The following is a 19,153-nucleotide window of genomic DNA, read 5'->3' on the forward strand; positions in this document are numbered from 1 at the left end:
GAAAGGAGAGAGAGAGAGAGACAGAGAGAGAGAGAGAGAGAACAGCTTCCTCCAGAGGCCAAGGAAGGGGTGAGGGAACTTATCGCAGAGTTGCAGGAGGCACTTGTGTGTCACTTTGAGCCCAACAGCGTGTCCCTGGGCAGCCCGTTGGGTGGCCACCCCCTGGTGCTCATCCTTTCTCCAGATGAGTCCGAATACCCTTTGCCCAAACATGGCTCTTTCTAGCTAGCGAAGAGTCTCTTGTTACTGCGTGGCCTGTCACTTGGGGTGTTTTCGGAGTTCAGCTAATGCACACAGTGCTGCAATGAAGACCAGGGAACGTATTTCTTTTAGGATTCATTTCTTTATTCTTTAATTCAGTCACCGTGAGATACACAGTTACAAAGCTGTTCCTGATGGGATTTCATCAGTCAATGTTCCAACACCCGTGCCTTCACCAGGGTACGTTTCCCACCACCAATGTCCCCAAGTTTCCCTCCTGCCAACCCCTACCCCAGTCTGCCTTGACCAGACTTTCTTCTCTCTCTCTCCTCTCTCTCATCCTCATTTCTTTCTCTCTGCCGCTCTCTTCTTTCTCCTCCTCCTCTCTTCTCCCTCCCCCTCTCCTCTCTCCTTCCCCCGCCTTTTTGGTTTATTATGGTTTATGGTACCATAAAGTTATCACGTATATCCTTTTTTGCTTTTTGGGTCACACTCCGCGATGCTCAGGGGTTACTCCTGGCTCATGCACTCAGGAATCACTCCCGGCGGTGCTTGGGGGACCATATGGGATGCTGGGAATCGAACCTGGGCCAGCCATGCTGGCTGCGTGCAAGGCAAACGCCCTACCCGCTGTGCTATCACTCCAGCCCCTCACGTATATCCTTCTACCGACTTTCAGCACCCAGTTCTCGTAGGATGAATGTTTTTGTCTTCTCCTGGGTCCTTTCTATGGAAATTCTATTCATAAAGTTGCAAAATGTCTCCAAGCCATTTTTTTCCAAAGAGACCGAACCAGACAAGAGTATCACCAGCAGTCTCTGAGAGTCCCCTTCCATCACTCATTGTTTCCAGTCTTTTCCATACAGATCACTCACTCTTCTGGATATCTCGTTGTGATTTTGACTTGCTTTGCCCCAAGAAGGAGTGATAATGAATACCTCTGCCCGGACCTGGCGGCTGTGTTTAGGTTTTCTTGGAGGAAACGTGTGTACATCTCCTTCCCCCCATTTTTTGGGGGGTGGGGTCTTGTTTCAAGTTTTGTTTTTCGAAGTCCCCTCTGGCCAGTGCTCAGGGATTATTCCTGGGTCTGTGCTCAGGAGTGACTCCTGAGGTGGGGTTGGGAGCTCCGGAGACCCTATGTGGGGATTGAACCAGGTTGGTTGTGTGCAAGGCAAACCCCTGGACCCCTTCATGAACTCTCTAGGCCTGGTTTCAGCTTTATTTTTTTTTGGGGGGTGGGGGTCATACCCGGCAATGCACAGGGGTTCCTCCTGGCTCATGCACTCAGGAATTACTCCTGGCAGTGCTCAGGGGGTGCACCCCTATGGGATGCTGGGAATTGAACCCGGGTCAGCCACGTGCAAGGCAAATGCCCTACCCGCTGTGCTATCGCTCCAGCCCCCTGGTTTCAGCTTTGGTGGAAGGATGGGTGGGGGGAGGGGCGGGGTTCCTTCCTGGTTTACCAGATCCTCTTCGTGAGGGAAAAATAAAAGGAGGAGGGTGAATCTTGATTCTTCCATGGATCACCAATGCCCAGTCTTGAAACCATATACATGCGGATGATCGTATTTGTCTTCAGGTCATCGGAAAACGCTTTACAATATTGTAGATACCAAACAGGGGAGGGGTCATAGGGGAACGATGGTTTTGAGGAATAACACTGAAATTGGCAAACGGACCCCACCCTAATTTTGAAATCTTGATGCAGGGAGGAAGACCCTGTTGCAAATAAAGAAACAAGGTTATTTTTAGTTAATTAATTAATTAACTTTTAAATGGAGTCACTGTGAGATAGACCCTTATAAAGCTGTTCCTGATTAGGGTTCAGTCATACAGTATGCCAACACTCATCCCTCCACCAGTGTACATTTCCCAGCACCAGGGTCCCCAGGGTCCCTCCCATCACCCCCCACCTCCCACCCCCTCACCCCCTGCCTGCTATGATAGATGCTTTTCTTCTCTCTCTCTCTCTCTCTCTCTCTCTCTCTCTCTCTCTCTCTCTCTCTCTCTCTCTCTCTCCTTTTGGGCTTTGTGGTTTGCAATATTGATACTGAAAGGTTATCAACAATATCCCTTTACCTACTTTTTTTTTAGCTTTTTTTTGGGTCACACCCGGCGATGCACAGGAGTTCCTCCTGGCTCTGCACTCAGGAATTACTCCTGGAAGTGCTCAGGGGATCCTATGGGATGCAGGGAATCGAACCTGGGTCGGCCGCGTGCAAGGCAAACGCCCTACCCGCTGTGCTATCACTCCAGTGCCCCCCCCCTTACCTACTTTTAACCCTCAGATCTTGTCCAGTATGATCATTCCCAGCTATTATTGTCATACTGGTCTCTATCTTATCGACCCTCAGCCCCACACACACTTGTGGTTAGTTCCAACCACTGACCAGTCCTCCTAGCCCCTGTTTTCCCTGGCCATAGATATTCTTCTTCATATATTACTGTATCACTGTTATCCTGTTGTTCGTCGATTTACTCGAGCGGGCACCAGTCACTGTCACTGTCCTCCCGTTGTTCATCGTTTTTGCTCGAGTGGGCCCAGTAACATTGTGAGACTTGTTACTGTGTTTGGCATATCAAATACGTCATGGGTAGCTTGTAAGGCTTTGCCGTGTGGGCGGGATACTCTCGGTAGCTTGCTGGGCTCTCCAAGAGGGAAGGAGGAATCGAACTCCGGTCAGCCCTGTTGGCTGCGTGCAAGGCAAACACCCTACCTGCTGTGCTATCGCTCCAGCCCACGGGCACTAGTAATGTCTCTATTTGTCCCAGCCCTGAGATTTTAGCAGCCTCTCCTTACCAGTCTTTCCCAATGATTGGAGGCTCTTTCAGGGTCAGGGGAATGAGACCTGTTACAGTTACTGGTTTTAGCACATCCAATACACCATGGGGAGCTTGCCAGGCTCTGTCCCTGTGGGCGGGATACTCTCAGTAGCTTGCTGGGCTCTCTGAGAGTTGCAGCACGGTAGCACTGTCGTCCATTTGCTCGAGCGGGCACCAGTAATGTCTCCATTGTGAAACTTGTTATTGTTTTTGGCGTATCAAATACGTCACGGTAGCTTGCCGGGCTTTTGCCGTGCGGGCGACATATGTTATATATATATGTATTTTAATATCACAAATATATTAAAATATATTTTCCAGCTCCCGGAAGACAACAGTGCAGTCTCCTGCCCCTGCACCTGGCTGTCCTCACAGGAGCCCCTTGGAGGGGGGCGGATTGAGTTTTCCTCCCCACCCCGAACAGAGCCCCGGCAGCTGAAGACCTCCAGAACCAGCCACAGTCATGCTTAAGACCACTCTCCACAAACTCGAAAGAGCCTCACGCATGAAGGAACCGGCAGAAGAACCCAGGCATATGGGACCCAGGGCTGAGATCTCCAAGCCTGCTCGGATCGGGACTGGACCTTCTCCACCCAGATCCCGCATCTTCCAGTAGGTTGGCGTTATACCCACCAACTGCCCCAGGGCGCCATGTTATTCTATCAACGGCCAAGACCCAGACACTATAAAATCCAGCTCTGGAAGGCTGCATGACCTCTTATTATCTAGTTCTTACTCTTGGAGAACATGGCAGGCTACCGAGAGTATCCTGCCCACACGGCAGAGTCTGGCAAACTCCCCGTGGCGTATTCGATATGCCAAAACCCAGTAACAATGATGGGTCTCATTCCCCTGACCCTGAAAGAGCCTCGAATGTGGCACTTTCTAAAATCTCAGGACTAGGACAAAGGAAACGTTACTGGTGCCTGCTCGAGGAAATCGATGAACAACAGGATGACAGTGATATCACAAATGAATGCAGTCATTCTATATCTGCTCCTTTCCTTCTGACTCATTTCACTCAGCATGATACTCTCCATGTAAAACAAGGTTATTGTTTTAAGACCTATTTATTTATTTTGGGTTTGGGGCCATACTCAGAGGTGCTCAAGGGATTATTCCTGACTCTGTGCTCAGGCATCACTTCTGGAGAGCTCGGGGGACCAGATGGAACGCAATGGATCAAACTTGGTCTGCTATGTGCAAGGCAAGTGCCCTACCCATTGTACTATCTCTCTGGCCCCTCAAAGCTAATTTTTTGGGGTGGGGCTTTTTTTTGCGTCACATCCAGTGATGCTCAGGGGTTACTCTTGGTTCTGTACTCAGGAATTACTCCTGGCAGTGCTTGGGAGACCCTATGGGATGCTGGGGACCAAACCGGGGTCAGCTGCATGCAAGGCAAATGCCCTACTTGCTGTACTTTCGGTTCGTTTTGGGGTCACACCCAGAGGTGTTCAGGGCTTACTCCTGACTCAGAGACACTCCTGGCAGGGCTTGAGGGCCCATATATGATGCTGGGAATTGAACATAGGTTGGGTGTATGCATGGCTTCCCACTGTACTGTCTCTCAAGCCTCATAATTTTTTGAATGGGCCAACTAGTTAAAATAACTGACTCTGGGGGCTGCAGAGATAGTATAGTGTGTGGGGCGCTTTCAAGTATATGTCAACCCAGGTTCCATCCTCAGCATCTCATACGGTCCCCTGAGCACTGCCAGGAGTAATTCCTAAGTGCAGAGTTCAAGAGTGACCCCTGAGTGCAGGCTTTGACTCAAAGACTGGAAGAAAAAACAACAATAAAATCCGTCTGTATGTGCATGGCAAAGAGGTGGTGAGGGATGTATGTATCAAAGTTATCAGGAAACGGGGTTGGAGTGATAGCACAGTGTGTAGGGCATTTGCCTTGCATGCGGCCGATCCGGGTTCGACTCTCAGCATCCTATAGGGTCCCCCTGAGCACTGCCAGGAGTGATTTCTGAGTGCAGAGCCAGGAGTAACCCCTATGCATCGCTGGGTGTGACCCAAAAAGCAAAATAAATAAATAAATAAATAAAATAAAAAAAACCCAAAGTTAACAGGAAAGAAGTTTGCAGAAGGAACCGTTTGGGCAACAAAGTCTGCTCTGTGATCACTTACTAGAATTATGAAGTTGAGTTCCAATGTGTACAGTTCCAGGAACAGAGGCGGATATCTTGGGCAGCATTGTTCTCCCCCAGGTGGGTAGTTCACGAAATTCCTCCAGCAGTAATCATACTCTAAGGAAACGCACAGTTTATGTCATTCAATCAATACAATGGAAATTTACTTCAAGACCCCAACTTGCAGGAGAAAATAGTTCAGGGGTAAAGTTGCCTTCTTGTTGGGAGGATCCTCCCAGGATGGGAGAAGCATGCGGAAAGTAGACTATAGACCAAACGTGATTGCCACCCATTGCCTCTTTTGCAAACCACAACACCCAAAAAGAGAGAGAGAACAAAAGGGAATGCCCTGCTACAGAGGCAGGGTGGGACGGGGGGATGGGGGGTGGGAGGGACACTGGGACCCGTGGTGGTGGGAAATGGGCACTGGTGGAGGGATGGGTATTTGATCATTGTATAACTGAAACCCAAGCACAAAAATGTGTAAGTCTGTAACTGTACCTCATGATGTCTCACTATTAAAAAAATTTTTAATAAAAAAAGAAAAGAATGAATTTACTTAGTTACTTGGATATGACAAATCATATTATGGAGTATTCATGTTTACTAGAAGCAAGAATTGTGACCCAAGACAAAATTAGAGCTTATGAATATGTGTTTTAGTTATATTAAAAAAGATCTATACTTCCTACCCTTTTGGGGGTGTTATCACCTATTATCAGTAAGTTGTTACTATCATCCTCCTCATGGGAAAGAGACAGAAGTTAAATAACCTTTGCAATGTTGTTTAGTGTAATGAGTGAAAATTGAAATAAATCCAAGTGAATTATGAAAAAAAAAATAAATAAAGTTGCCTTCTGACTTGCTCGTGCTAGAGCACAATTTGATTCCCTGGGACGCATATGCCCTCCCCCCCTCATATGTGTGTACCCCAGGAGTAAACCCTGAGCACAGTTTGCTAGTCAAAAAAAAAAAGACAGAGGGCTGAAGAGTGAGTACAGTGGGTAGGGAGCTTGTCTTGCACATGGCTGACCCAGGTTTGATCTTTGGTACCATAGGATTCCCTGAACCCTGCCAGGAATTACTCCTTGAGTTCACCTTGAGTCCAGAGACAGAAGTTTACTTTAAGATAGTGCATCTTAAAAATAACTGCGGGGTTGGGGGGAGGAGAGGGCATGGCTGGAGCGATAGCACAGCAGGTAGGGCATTTGCCTTGCAAGCTACCAAACCAGGTTCGATTCCCAACATCTCATATGGTCCCCTGAGCACCACCAGGAGTAATTCCTGAGTGCAGAGCCAGGAGGAACCCCTGTGCATCACCGGGTGTGACCCAAAAAGAAAAAAATATAACCAACTCAGGGGTTTCGAGTAATAGCACAGCAGGGAGGGCATTTGCCTTGCACACAGCTGACCTGGGTTGGATCCCCACCATCCTATATGGTCCCCCGACCAATACCAGGAGTAATTCCTGAGCCAGGAGGAGCCTCTGAGCACCGCTGGGCTCAGGTGTGACCCAAAAAGCCGAACAAACAAAGAAAAACTGAACTCCGGTGACCCGGAGAGACAGAACAGTGAGCAGAGTGCTTGTCTTGTATGCAGCCAAATTAAGTTCGAACCCCAATACCCCTCAGGGTCTCCGAGTCTGCCAGGAGTGATCAATGAGTGCTGGGTTAGGACCCCCCCCCCCCAAAAAGCAAAAAACAACTCAGGGGCCCAAGCGAGCACAATGGGTTGAAGGTCCAAAGGAAGAGCACCTGCTTTTAACACAGGAGGTCTGGGCTTAATGCCAGCCGGCACTCACTGGGTCAGCAGGTGGCAAACATTAGCCCTTAAGCGCTCCGGGGTGTGGCCCCACTCCAAGAAAAGAAAAATGAAAAGGAAAATAATCCAGAGAGAGTGAGTAACACCCAATGGTACTATTCTTGTTTCGGTTTCGTTTCGTTTGCGGCCACAACTATGCTTAGGGCTCACTCCTGACTCAGTTGACGGATCATTCCTGACGGATCACTCCTGACGGTCCCGGTGGGCCCAGAGAGGGTGCCAGGTGCCAGGGATAAAACCTGGTTGACCTTTCCTTTCCTTTTTTTTTCCTTCTTTTTGGGTCACACCTGACGATGCACAGGGGTTACTCCTGGCCCTGCACTCAGGAATTACTCCTGGTGGTGCTTGGGAGACCCTATGGAATGCTGGGAGTTGAATCCAGGTCGGCCAAATGCCTTCCCCACTGTACTATTTCTCCAGCCCCAAACCTGGTTGACCTTGTGCAAGGCTAGCGCCCTACCTGCTGTACAATCTTTCCAGATCTGTAGGGGCTATATACCGGCAGAGGAACAAAGGCATGCGGGTCCCGGGGCTGAGATCTCCAAGCCTGCTCAGATCGGGGCTGAGCATTCTCCACCCAGATCCTCCATATTCCAGTAGGCAGGGGTCACACTCACCAACTGGCCCCCTGGCACCCTGTAATCCCATCAACGGCCAAGACCCATAGACTATAAAACCCAGCTCCCGGAAGAGAACAGCGCAGAGTCTCCTGTCCCCGGGCCTGGCTGTCCTCACCGGGGCCCCTTGGAGAGGAGCAGGTTGAGTTTCCCTCCCCGCCCTGACCAGGGCTCCGGCAACCGAAGACCTCCAGAACCAGCCACCACCATGCTGAGACCACTCTCCACACGCATGAAGGTACCAGCAGAGGAAGAAAGGCCACAAAGGCAGAGGAATTTGCGGCTGTGCGACATCTTATTATCTCATTCTTACTTTGGACAAACTCGCAGGCTACCGAATGTAACCTGCCCACACGGCAGTCTGGCAAACTCCCCGTGGCGTACCCAATATGCCAAATACCAGCAACAATGATGGATCTCATTCTCCTAACCCTGAAAGAGCCTTGAATATGGCACTTTTTAAAAAATCTCAGGGCTAGGATGAAGGAGACGTTACTGGGGCCTGCTCGAGGAAATCAACGAACAACAGGATGGTCGTGATCATGATCGTGATATCCCTGGTGATGTGCTCAGGAATAATAACAGAATGGGGGAGGGTGGGGGGCTGGGGGGGGCATATGGACTGCTGGGGATGAAACCGGGGTATGTGACATGCCAGGCAAGCATCTTGTTCCTTGTCTTCTCTCTCCAACCCCACAAAGAAAATTTTCTTCAGGGCTGGAAACTCAAAGGGTTGAGCGCATGCTCTGCACAGACCATCCAAGTTCAACAGCTGGCAACCCCTGGTCCCCTGGCCCTTAAGCGAATGAATAACTCCCGAACACAGCCCAGTGTGGTCCAAAAGCAAACAGCACACATGCAAAAATATATATAAATAAAGCCTCAGGACTGAAGAGACAGCCCAGAGGCAGAGCTGCACACCTAGCGTGTGCTTATGACCTTGGTTCGAATTCTTGTACTGTATGTGGTTGGCCTATGTTCGAATTCTTTTTATTTTTGTCTTTTTGGGTCACACCCAATGATGCTCAGGGGTTACTCCTGGCTCTGCACTCAGGAATTACTCCTGGTGGTGCTTGCCGAACCCTATGGAATGCCGGGAATCGAACCTGGGTTGGCCATGTGCAAGGCAGATGCCTTACCCCCCCTACCTGCTGTGCTATCACTCCAGCCCCTGCTCTATTTCTTATACTGCATGTGGTCCACCGAGCACAGCCATATGTGGCTCCCAGACATCCCATCCCCTGTCCCTTAATAAAACACCCATTGGGGGCCATATTAGAGCCAGTAAAGTGTTTACCTCTCGCACAGTGAACCTAGGTTCATTTCTCTGCACTCCACCTGCTCTTCTGAGCTCTGCTAGCCAACAGCCAAGAATAGGCCCCGAGTATCACCTAGTGTGGACCCCAAACCAAAACCTATTTATTTTTATCATTGTTTTATTTTTTGGGGTTACACCCAGCAGCTCTGTGCTCAGAGGTCACTTTTGGTACTCAGGAACCTGTAGTCTGTGCCGGGTGTTAAGCCCAGGAAGACTGAATGCACGTGCCTCTATCCTTATGGTAGTTGTCTGATTGGTCACTACATAAATTATATATATATATAGTATATGCTTTTATAAACTTTTTGGGTCACACCCGGTGAGCACAGGGGTAACCCCTGGCTTTGCACTCAGGAATTACTCCTGGCGGTGCTCGTGGGACCATATGGGATGCTGGGAATCAAACCCGGGGTTGGCTATGTGCAAGGCAAACGCCCTACCTCTATACTGTTGCTCCAGCCCCTATCTCCCTATATTTATATCTTTAGATATTGTTGGTTTTGGAGCCATACCTGGCAGTTCTCAGGGCTTATTCCTGTCTTTGTGCTCAGGGATCACTTCTGGTAGGCTTGGAGGATCGTGTGAGGATCCAACCTGGGTCAGCTGCATCCAATGCCAGCATTTTATTCACTGTACTATATCTTCTGCCTCCTTGGCCTATTTTTTGGGGGGTGTGTGTGTAAATATTCCCACAATGCTTCCCCACTGTGCATTCCTAAAATGGCATCTCACTTGAAGATGGTTGAGATACATTAGTGGTCAGGGCAGGAAAAAGGGTTAAAAATAAACCAAAACATGGGGGATGGGGGGTGGGAGGGATACTGGGATCCGTGGTGGTGGGAAATGGGCACTGGTGGAGTGATGGGTATTTGATCATTGTATGATTGAGACCCAAGCACAAAAATGTGTAAGTCTGCAACTGTACCTCATGATGTCTCACTATTTAAAAAAAAATTATAAAAAAAAACCAAAACAATAGTTTTGATGGTTTCCTAAAATTTCTCCTATTAATGTGGACTTTTACTTCAATCTCCCTTTTGGGCTGGAGTGATAGCACAGCGGGTAGGGCGTTTGTCTTGCACACGGCCGACCTGGGTTCGATTCGTCCGTCCCTCTCGGAGAGCCCAGCAAGCTACTGAGAGCATTCCGCCCGCACGGCAGAGCCTGGCAAGCTCCCCGTGATGTATTTGATATGCCAAAAACAGTAACAATAAATCTCACGATGGAGATGTTATTGGTGCCCGTTCGAGCAAATCAATGAACAACGGGAGGACAGTGCTTCATCATATTCCTTCTGGGATCACCGTTTCCTGTTTCCCTGGCCTGAAATGAAGCCCCCCTGACAGTGTCATGGACACCCAAGATTTTTTTTTTTGACTTTTTGGGTCACACTCCGTGATGCACAGGGGTTACTCCTGGCTTTGCACTCAGGAATTACTCCTGGCGGTGCTCGGGGGATCAAAAGGGATGCTGGGAATCGAACTCGGACCGGCTGCATGTAAAGCAAACACCCTACCCGCTTGCTATTGCTACAGCCCCGCCCCCCCAAGATTTTTTTTGCTTCTTCCTGTACCTGGGATTCTCATCATCTGGATGGTCACTCCACTGTTAATGAGCTCCCGAAGTCCTTGCCGGTTCTGTTCATCCCTGTGCCAGTAGAGTCGTGCCACATAAATGACGAGAGTCACACTTGGGTGCTGAGTCACAAACTCTCGGATAGCCTTGGAGCATTGCCAGCAGGGACTCCAGGACAAGAACCAGGTGATGGAGCAGCGGACTGAGGGATGGAAATGCCTCTCTGTGGTCAGCCTCTCTAGGAAGTTGATCTCGACGTGCTGGGTGGTGTTCCTGGCTGTGTGCGTCCATTTGCTCTTACTGCCCCACTGGACTTCGTAGAGCAGGCAGGCTTCCTTCCGGAGCTGTCTGGGGTCGAAGAAATTCACAAACTCCAAGGGTTCAATCTTTCTCCTGAAATAGAAAACAGAAATAGAAAAATTACACCCATGTGGGAGCTTGTCATCCGAGTGGGACTCTGCCAGCCACCTCATTCCCCCCACCTCTTTTTTGCTTTTTTGGTAGGGGTGGGGGCACGCCCAACAGTGCTCAGGGATTGCTCCTGGCTTTGTGCTCCTGGTGGGCTCAAGGGACCATATGTGGTGCCAGGGATAGAACTCAGATTAGATACACATAACATAAGCTTTTTTTTTTTTTTAACCCATATCTCTCCAGTCCCTGGAGAGGAATGAATTTAAACAACAACCAAAAACAAGTATAAAATTTGGGGCTGGAGCGATAGCACAGTGGGTAGGGTGTTTGCCTTGCATGCGGCCAACCCGGGTTCGATTCCCAGCATCTCCTAGGGTCCCCTGAGCACCGCCAGGAGTAATTCTTGAGTGAAGAGCCAGGAGTAACCCCTGTGCATCGCCAGGTGTGACCCAAAAAGAAAAAAAAAGTCTAAAACTTATAAAGTGATGCTTAAGAAGAATAAGGTAGAAAAGAGAAAAAAATATGGGATTTTGGTAATCAAAGAAAATAGGAAATTTGGGGCTGGAGTGATAGTACAGTGGATAGGTCATTTGCCTTGCATGCGGCCAACCTGGGTTCGATCCCCAGCATCCTGTAGGGTCCCCTGAACATGGCCAGAGGTAAATCCTGAGTGCAGAGCCAGGAGTAACACCTGAGCATCACCAGGTGGGACCACAAAGAAAAAAAAAAAGGAAAGCTATATTTTTACATCGCTTACACACACAGTTTTTCTTGGCTAAATTTAATGTCTTGTATGTGAACATCAGTATTTTTTTCTTAGTTTTGGCTTTTTGGGTCACACCTGGTGATGCTCCGGGGTGACTCCTGGCTCTGCAGTCAGGAATCACTCCTGGTGGTGCTTGGGGAACCCTATGGGATGCCGGGGATCGAACCCAGGTCAGCTACGAGCAAGGCAAACGCCCTCCCCATTGGACTATCACTTCAGTCAGCATCCTTTTTAAAATTTTTTAAAAATTAAAATTTTTTTGGGGGGGGGTCACGCCCAGCAATGCACAGGGGTTACTCCTGGCTCATTCACTCAGGAATTACTCCTGGAGGTGCTTAGGGGGCCATATGGGATGCTGGGAATCGAACCCAGGTCGGCCGCGTGCAAGGCAAACGTCCTACCCACTGTGCTATTGCTCCAGCCCCAGCATCATTTTTTTTTTTAAACAGAAACTTTTTAAAAAAAGCAAGCTAGTTTTTATTGAATGGATACATATTGGGAAAGATGAGAGTGGGGGTGGAGAAAGATAGCCAAGAGAGAGATAGCCACAAAAAGTCGCCTATCTTCGAAAACTCTTGAGCTAATTCGCCAGCGTGGTTTGGCGCATGCCTCAGGCAACCGCAAGCTAACGTCCGAGCTCGCAAAGCAGTGCAGAGATGCGATCAAGGAAGACCTCAAAGAGAGAAGAGCAGAAGTACTGGTAGATGCGGCAGAAGCCGGGAAAAGTATTCGTAGCGCCCGCCTGTCCTTCGCCAACTATAAGACCAAGATGACTGCCCTCCGATGTCCTGATGGATCCATCACATCCTCCAGAACGGCAATGGAGAAGATTATCCATGACTTCTACTCAAATCTCTTCGATAGCCATGTCCACTTGCCGACATACCAAATTCCACAGGATGGGTATGTTGTTCCTAACGTTCTCCCTTCCGAAATCCGACACGCCATTTCGTTGGTAAAGAAGCAAACAGCACCCGGCCCAGACAAGGTCAGACCTGAACACCTGAAGAACCTGCCGTCAGTACTCATCAATACACTGGCTCGGCTCTTCACTCGCTACCTGTCTGAATGCAAGGTTCCGTCCCAATGGAAAACCAGCAGGACCGTACTACTGTTCAAGAAGGGAGACATCCATGACATTGGCAACTATCGCCCGATCTGCCTATTGTCTGTCATCTACAAGCTGTTCACTCGAGTCATCCTGAATAGGATTGGCAGAACACTAGATGAAGGACAACCATGCGAGCAAGCAGGGTTCCGCAAAGGATTCAGCACCATCGACCATATCCACACGGTAACCAAGCTCATTGAGGTTTCTCGGGAGTTCAAGATGCCGCTCTGCTTAACGTTCATTGATTTAAAGAAGGCCTTTGATTCTGTTGAGACGGAAGCGGTCATTGAAGCCCTAGCCAATCAGGGCATTCAAGCCCAATACATCAGGATCCTCCGTGAGCTCTATTGCGGATTCACTACCAGGATCTCACCATTCTACAAAGAAGTGATCGTTGATGTCAAGAGAGGGGTGCGGCAGGGTGATACCATTTCACCAAAACTCTTCAGTGCCACCCTCGAGAACATCATGCGACGACTGGAATGGGAAGGAAGGGGAGTGAAGATAGATGGTCGGCAACTACACCACCTCCGCTTTGCTGATGACATTATTTTAATAACACCAAACATCAGCCAAGCGGCACAAATGCTGGCCGACTTTGACCGTGAGTGTGGAAAGCTAGGACTACAGCTGAATCTTACGAAGACAATGTTTATGAGAAACAGCCTTGTTCCTGACGCCCCATTCGCTCTCAATGGAACGACCATCTCCGAATGCAACAGCTATGTGTACCTAGGTCGAGAGGTCAACATGACAAATGACCTGGCACCCGAGCTGCGCAGGAGGAAGAGAGCGGCTTGGAACGCCTTCAAGAACGTCGAAGAAATAGCTAAGAGGACGAAGAACCTCCGGCTCCGGGCACATCTCTTTGATTCCACTGTTCTTCCTGCATTAACATATGCCTCAGAGACCTGGGCCCTACGCAAACAAGATGAGAACGCCATTCAGGTCTCCCAAAGAAGAATAGAAAGAGCTATGCTTGGAATATCACGTTTCACTCAAATGAGAGAACGAATCCGGAGTTCTGACATCCGTCGACGATCAAGGATCAGGGACGCTGTCTCATTTGCCAAGGTGTCGAAAATCAGATGGGCTGGTCACGTAATGAGATTTAAAGACGACCGTTGGACTAGAGCTGTTACTGATTGGATTCCACGGGATGTCAAGAGACCGCGTGGCCGCCCACCTACCAGATGGTCAGACTTCTTTGTCAAGATCATGAACGATCGGTTTGAGGCCCTCCATGTTCCCGGAGCGAAGAGATGCCATTGGGCTACACTAGCACGTGACAGGGACAAATGGAGACGTTACTGGCGCCCGCTCGAGCAAATCGACGACTAACGGGAAGTTAAGTGATTAAGTGAAGTGAAACAGAAACTTTTTAAAAAAAAGCAAGCTAGTTTTTATTGAATGGATACGTATTTGGAAAGATGAGAGTGGGGGTGGAGAAAGAAGGAAACATGGATTCTAGAGAGAACACCTGCTCATAAGAACAAGTAAGTAATCAGAGAGACAGAGAGGGGGGTGGGCGGAACGACAGGACAGCTGGTAGGGCATTTGAATTGCATGTGGCCTGTCCCCCGAGCACTGCCAGGGGTAATTCCTGAATGTAGAGCCAGGAGTTACCCCTGAGCATCGCCGGGTGTGACCCAAAAATCCAAAGAAAGAGAGAGACAGAGAGAGAGACAGAGACAGAGAGAGACAGAGACAGAGAGACAAGGGAGACGCACGTTCAAGGGTGAAGATGGGCTTGAAGTGCAAAGTGGGGCTGTCTCTCACCTCAAGGTAGGATCCTCAGCCAAGGAACCTGTGGGCCCAAAGAGGATCGTATCAGACAACATCCACATGTACGTGAAGGTACTGAGGGGGAGGGTTGCATTTTCTAAACCAGCAAACCATACAGGAAATGGAGTTAAAAGATGTTTTGCCCTGAATTAACTGGACCAAAGCTATGCATTGCATCAAGTAAAGCAGGAGGGGCCAGAGAGATAGCTCAATGGTCAGGGGTGCATGCTTTGCATGCAGGTTTGGGCAACCCAACCAAAGTCTTCGAAGATCTCTCTCTCCCAAATTCTTCGAAGATCTCTCTCCCTCCCTCCCTCCCTCTCTCTGTCTCTCTCTATCTCTCTCTGTCTCTCTCTCTCCCCCATCCCACCTGAGTGAGTAACTCCTGAGCATCACTGGGTGTGACCCAAAAAGCAAAAAAAAAAAAAAAAAAAAAAAGACCAGACCTTGGAGGAGTAAAAGATCCTCTCCTATTACTCCATGGCTTAGAGGCCAGCCGGGCACTCCAGGGGAAAGGGCAGCTCAGATAGAGAAGGGAGCACCAAATAAAGGGTGTTTGGAGGATCCTCCCAGGAGGGGAGATACATGTTGAAAGTAGACTATGGACTGAACATGATTGCCACTCAATGCCTCTTTTGCAAACCACAGCACCCAAAAGGAGAGAGAGAACAAAAGGGAATGCATTCATCTGGGGGATATAAAGTAACAAAGTATGAGATTAATACCCAAGAATAGCTGAGATCAGCACCAGGAGGATTACTCCATAACTTAGAGGCCAGCCGGGTATCCTAGAGGAAAGGGCAGCTCAGATAGAGAAGGGAGCACCAAATAAAGGGTGTTTGGAGGATCCTCCCAGGAGGGGAGATGCATGTTGAAAGTAGACTATGGACTGAACATGTTTGCCACTCAATGCCTCTTTTGCAGACCACAACACCCAAAAGGAGAGAGAGAACACAGGGGATTGCCCTGCCACAGAGACGGGGTGGGGTGGGGTGGGGGGATGGGGGTGGGAGGGATATTATCCATGGTGGTGGAAAATGGGCACTGGTGGAGGGATGGGTATCTGATCATTGTATAATTGAAACCAAAGCACAAAAAATTGTAAATCTACAACTTTAAAAAAAATAAAATAATATAAAGGGAAAAAAATGCAATTATGTTTTAAAACAAAATAAAATTACTCTTCAAATTGGAGTGAAAAAAAAAAAAAAAAGGGAATGCCCTGCCACAGAGGCACGGTGGGATGGGGGGGATGGGTGTGGGAGGGATACTGGGATCCTTGGTGGTGGAAAATGGGCACTGGTAGAGGGATGAGTGTTTGATCATTGTATAATCGAAACCCAAGCACAAAAATTTGTAAATCTACAACTGTACCTCATGGAGTTTCACTATAAAATTTTTAAAAAAAAATTAAAAAATTTTAAAAAAAGGGTCCTCTCCTACTTAACAAGGGTGAAGGGTGAAGTGATTTTGCTGCTAGAGAAAACACAAAAGGTAGAGTAATGTAGCAATAAAATGCCATAGCCATTTCCGTTCTAAAAATGGAAAGGAACAACTTCTTGGTTGATAGAAAATGACTTCCTGTGTCCAGATTTTTCTAACGTACATAGGAACACCAAGCCATTCTCTCTCGCTTTCTCAGTAGAGATCAGAAAAGCAAATGACAAATGCTCAAATGCTCAGGGTACAAGAACCAATAGGGGACTGGAGTGATAGTACAGCAGGTAGGGCGTTTGACTTGCACGCGGCTGACCTGGGTTCAACTCCCAGCATCCCTTATGGTCCCCTGAGCACTGCCAGGAGTAATTCCTGAGTGCAGAGCCAGGAGTAACCCCTGAGCATTGCCGGGTGTGACCCAAAAAGAAAAAAAGAAAAAGAACAAATAGATAGTCATACCCCAAACGTCCGAGCGCCTGCCATCCGCATGAAATCGAGTTGCCAATTGTCCCCTGGATAAGTTCCTCTGAGCAAGGCCTCCTCTTCCAATACCCTCTGTTCATCAAGGAACTTATCCATTGGGGAGGGAGGCAAGACCTCCACCAGGGCTTACTCCTGGCTCTGCACTCAGGGATCACTCCTGGCGGTGCTTGGGGGACCAGGGATTGAACCCAAGGTGCCAGGGATTGAACCCAAGGTGCCAGGGATTGAATCCAAGCCAGTCGCATGCAAGGCAAGAGCCCAACCTGCTGGACCATCCCATCCCTCCAGCCCCTCAGATGGCTATTTTCACACTGGTACGGTTCAAGGTTTGACAATGCGAAAACATTGACTTAAGTGTCACCTGAACAAAATTTTTGTGTGAACAGCAGTATAAGCAATCGTCATAACAATAATGATACAAAAATCATCTCACTTCAGAAGAATATGGATAGAAGAAGAAGCAGAAAAGTTGGGGAAAAAAAATTCTCCCACATGCAGACAGACAGGCAGACAGACAGACAGACAGACAGACAGACACACACACACACACACACACACACACACACACACACACACAGCCCAGAAGAGACTATGGAACTTCCAGTACTGCTTACCTCTGCCAGAAGCCATAGCGTTCTTCTACTGGTCGCGTTCTCTAGTGATATGCTTTGTGCCAAAGTTTCTGTGGCCGCATGCCAATTTATTAAGTGTCACCACAGCTATGTGCTTCAGCAATGGGTGACTCATTGCTGAGTTTCAGGAAGATTCTAGGTCGATAGCTGGGGCAGCTAATCAGGAGGACGCTTGCTTTCAGAATTGGTATCAGTCAGGGGGCAGTGGAAGGAGGTTGATAGTGCCAATAATACAAATCCTATACTGTAGCTCGTTGAAGACCCGGCTAACTCCAAATTTCTCTCCGGTGACATCGCCATTCAGGGTTTTTTTTTTTTTTCTTTTCTTTTCCTTCAAATGAAGGGTAAAGCCAGACTGATCCACATTCCGGGGCTGGAGCCATATGACAGTGGGACGGGCCTTTGCCTTGCACGTAGCCGACCTGGGTTTGATGTCCGGCATTCCATAGGGTCCCCTAGCACAGCCAGGAGTGAGTCCTGAGTTTCAAACCAGGAGTAAACCCTGAGCATTGTGGAGTGTGAAACAAAACAACAACAACAACAACAACAAAAATAAACGGATCCTCATTCCTTATTACTTTTGTGGGGGCTGAGGGATCATATGGGGAGCTAGGGTTCGAACCCAAGTTTCTCCTGACTCTGCTCTCAGGAATCTGTCCTGGCAGTGCTCGGGGGACCCTATGAGATGCTGGGGATCGAACCGGGTTGGCCACATGCAAGGCAAACGCCCTACCTGCTGTGCTATCTTTCCACCCCCCTCCACCCCCCATTGCTTATTTATTAAAATTAAATTTTTATTTGGAGAGCCCGGCAAGCTACCGAGAGTATTCGATATGCCAGACACAGTAACAACAAAGTCTCCAGTGGAGACGTTACTGGGCCCGCTCGAGCAAATCGACGATCAACGGGACGGCCTTTACCTGTACCTTTTTACCTTTTATTTGGAGTGCAGGGAATAAAATTCAGGGGTTTACTTATGCTAGCCAAGAGCTCTCCCACGCTGAGCCACCCCTAGGCCCATCTGTCAACCCTCAGTGTAGAGAAAAGCAAGCACCAGGAAGAGAGAATTCACCTTTTTTTTTGTCCATCAGGAAGATGCTCACCTGCTTTCTGGGCTTTTATTCACTCATTCGATAACTTCCCCTTAGTTTTCTCTTTGCCTCAAATTCCTTCAAGAAAGGGGAGGGTCGAGCTGGAGAGACAGTACCAGGAGGGAGGGTACTCGCCTTGCATCGCTGACTCTGGTTCCATCCCCAGCATCCCACAGGCTCCCGGGGCCAGCCAGGAGGAAGAGATTCCTGAGCGCAGAGCCAGGGTTGAGCCCTGAGTACCACCGCTGTGGTCAAAACCAAAACAGAACAAAAACAAAGAGGTGGAGTTGTGACACTGCTTTTAGATACAATCAGGAGGACTTTGGCTTCTTAGGTAATTTGTGTAGCAATTTTTGGTCCTCTAGAAGTTAAGGTCCATGGGACCCCGAGAGCTGGCACAGGAGGTGGGGTGGGGGATGAGGGGGAAGGGGGGGGCTTGGGGGGCATTGGCAGGTCTCGCGTTTAGGCAGCTTTGGAGATTCCTGGCGATGCACAGGGGTTACTCCTGGCTCTGCACTCAGGAATTACCCCTGGCGGTGCTTAGGGGACCCTATGGGATGCTGGGAATCGAACCCGGGTCGACCGCTTGCAAGGCAAATGCCCTACCCGCTGTGCTATTGCTCCAGCCCCCTCTTTGCTACTTTTTAATTTTATTTCGTGTTTGATTTTGGAGCCACACCCCTTAGGGATTTCCCTACTGTTGTTTCTAGGGTTTAGGGCTTGCCTTTTGCGGGGGGAGGGGATCGTACTTGTCCTCTGCTCAAAAGCGACCCCTGGTGGTGGCACTCAAGAGCTGAAACTCGGCAAGGGCCTGACTTCTGGAGCCTGAAATCCTGGGAGTTGGGGGTGGGATACTGGAGGGTTAGGGGGAGCTTTGAGGTCTGGAGCCACCAGTCTATGATGGAGTTCCAGGTTTGATCCCCGATTCCACCTGGTCCCCCGAAC

The 19,153-nt window shown here is 48.9% G+C and overlaps 1 protein-coding gene across 3 annotated transcripts; it reads right to left on the reverse strand.

Moving 5' to 3' along the window:
- Window positions 1-408: 408 nt before the first annotated feature.
- Window positions 409-18,400, reverse strand: LOC130042511 (C->U-editing enzyme APOBEC-1-like). Of its 3 annotated transcripts, none has more exons than XM_056134692.1 (6): window positions 18,221-18,400; window positions 17,100-17,572; window positions 14,560-14,587; window positions 10,491-10,885; window positions 5,160-5,278; window positions 409-1,920 (listed from the first exon to the last, which is right to left on the reverse strand). In XM_056134692.1, the coding sequence occupies exons 2-6, from the start codon at window positions 17,113-17,115 to the stop codon at window positions 1,777-1,779; spliced, it is 702 nt and encodes a 233-aa protein (XP_055990667.1). In that variant the 5' UTR covers window positions 17,116-17,572; window positions 18,221-18,400; the 3' UTR covers window positions 409-1,776. The 3 variants fall into 3 exon arrangements, with proteins under 3 accessions (XP_055990667.1, XP_055990665.1, XP_055990666.1); XM_056134690.1 differs by having other exon boundaries at window positions 17,100-17,594; XM_056134691.1 differs by having other exon boundaries at window positions 17,100-17,594; window positions 18,190-18,400.
- Between the last annotated feature and the right edge of the window lie 753 nt (window positions 18,401-19,153).

The sequence above is a fragment of the Sorex fumeus genome, unplaced genomic scaffold (assembly GCF_029834395.1).
Source record: "Sorex fumeus unplaced genomic scaffold, SorFum_2.1 ptg000101l, whole genome shotgun sequence".
Lineage (NCBI taxonomy): Eukaryota > Metazoa > Chordata > Mammalia > Eulipotyphla > Soricidae > Sorex > Sorex fumeus.

Excerpts from the sequence above, each read along its gene's own strand:
- LOC130042511 (XM_056134692.1), bottom strand. Across the intron at positions 10,886-14,559 it reads GCTGAGGATCCTACCTTGAG|GAGAAAGATTGAACCCTTGG; the intron begins GTGAGAGACAGC and ends TTTCTATTTCAG. Across the intron at positions 5,279-10,490 it reads CCAGATGATGAGAATCCCAG|AGTATGATTACTGCTGGAGG; the intron begins GTACAGGAAGAA and ends GCGTTTCCTTAG.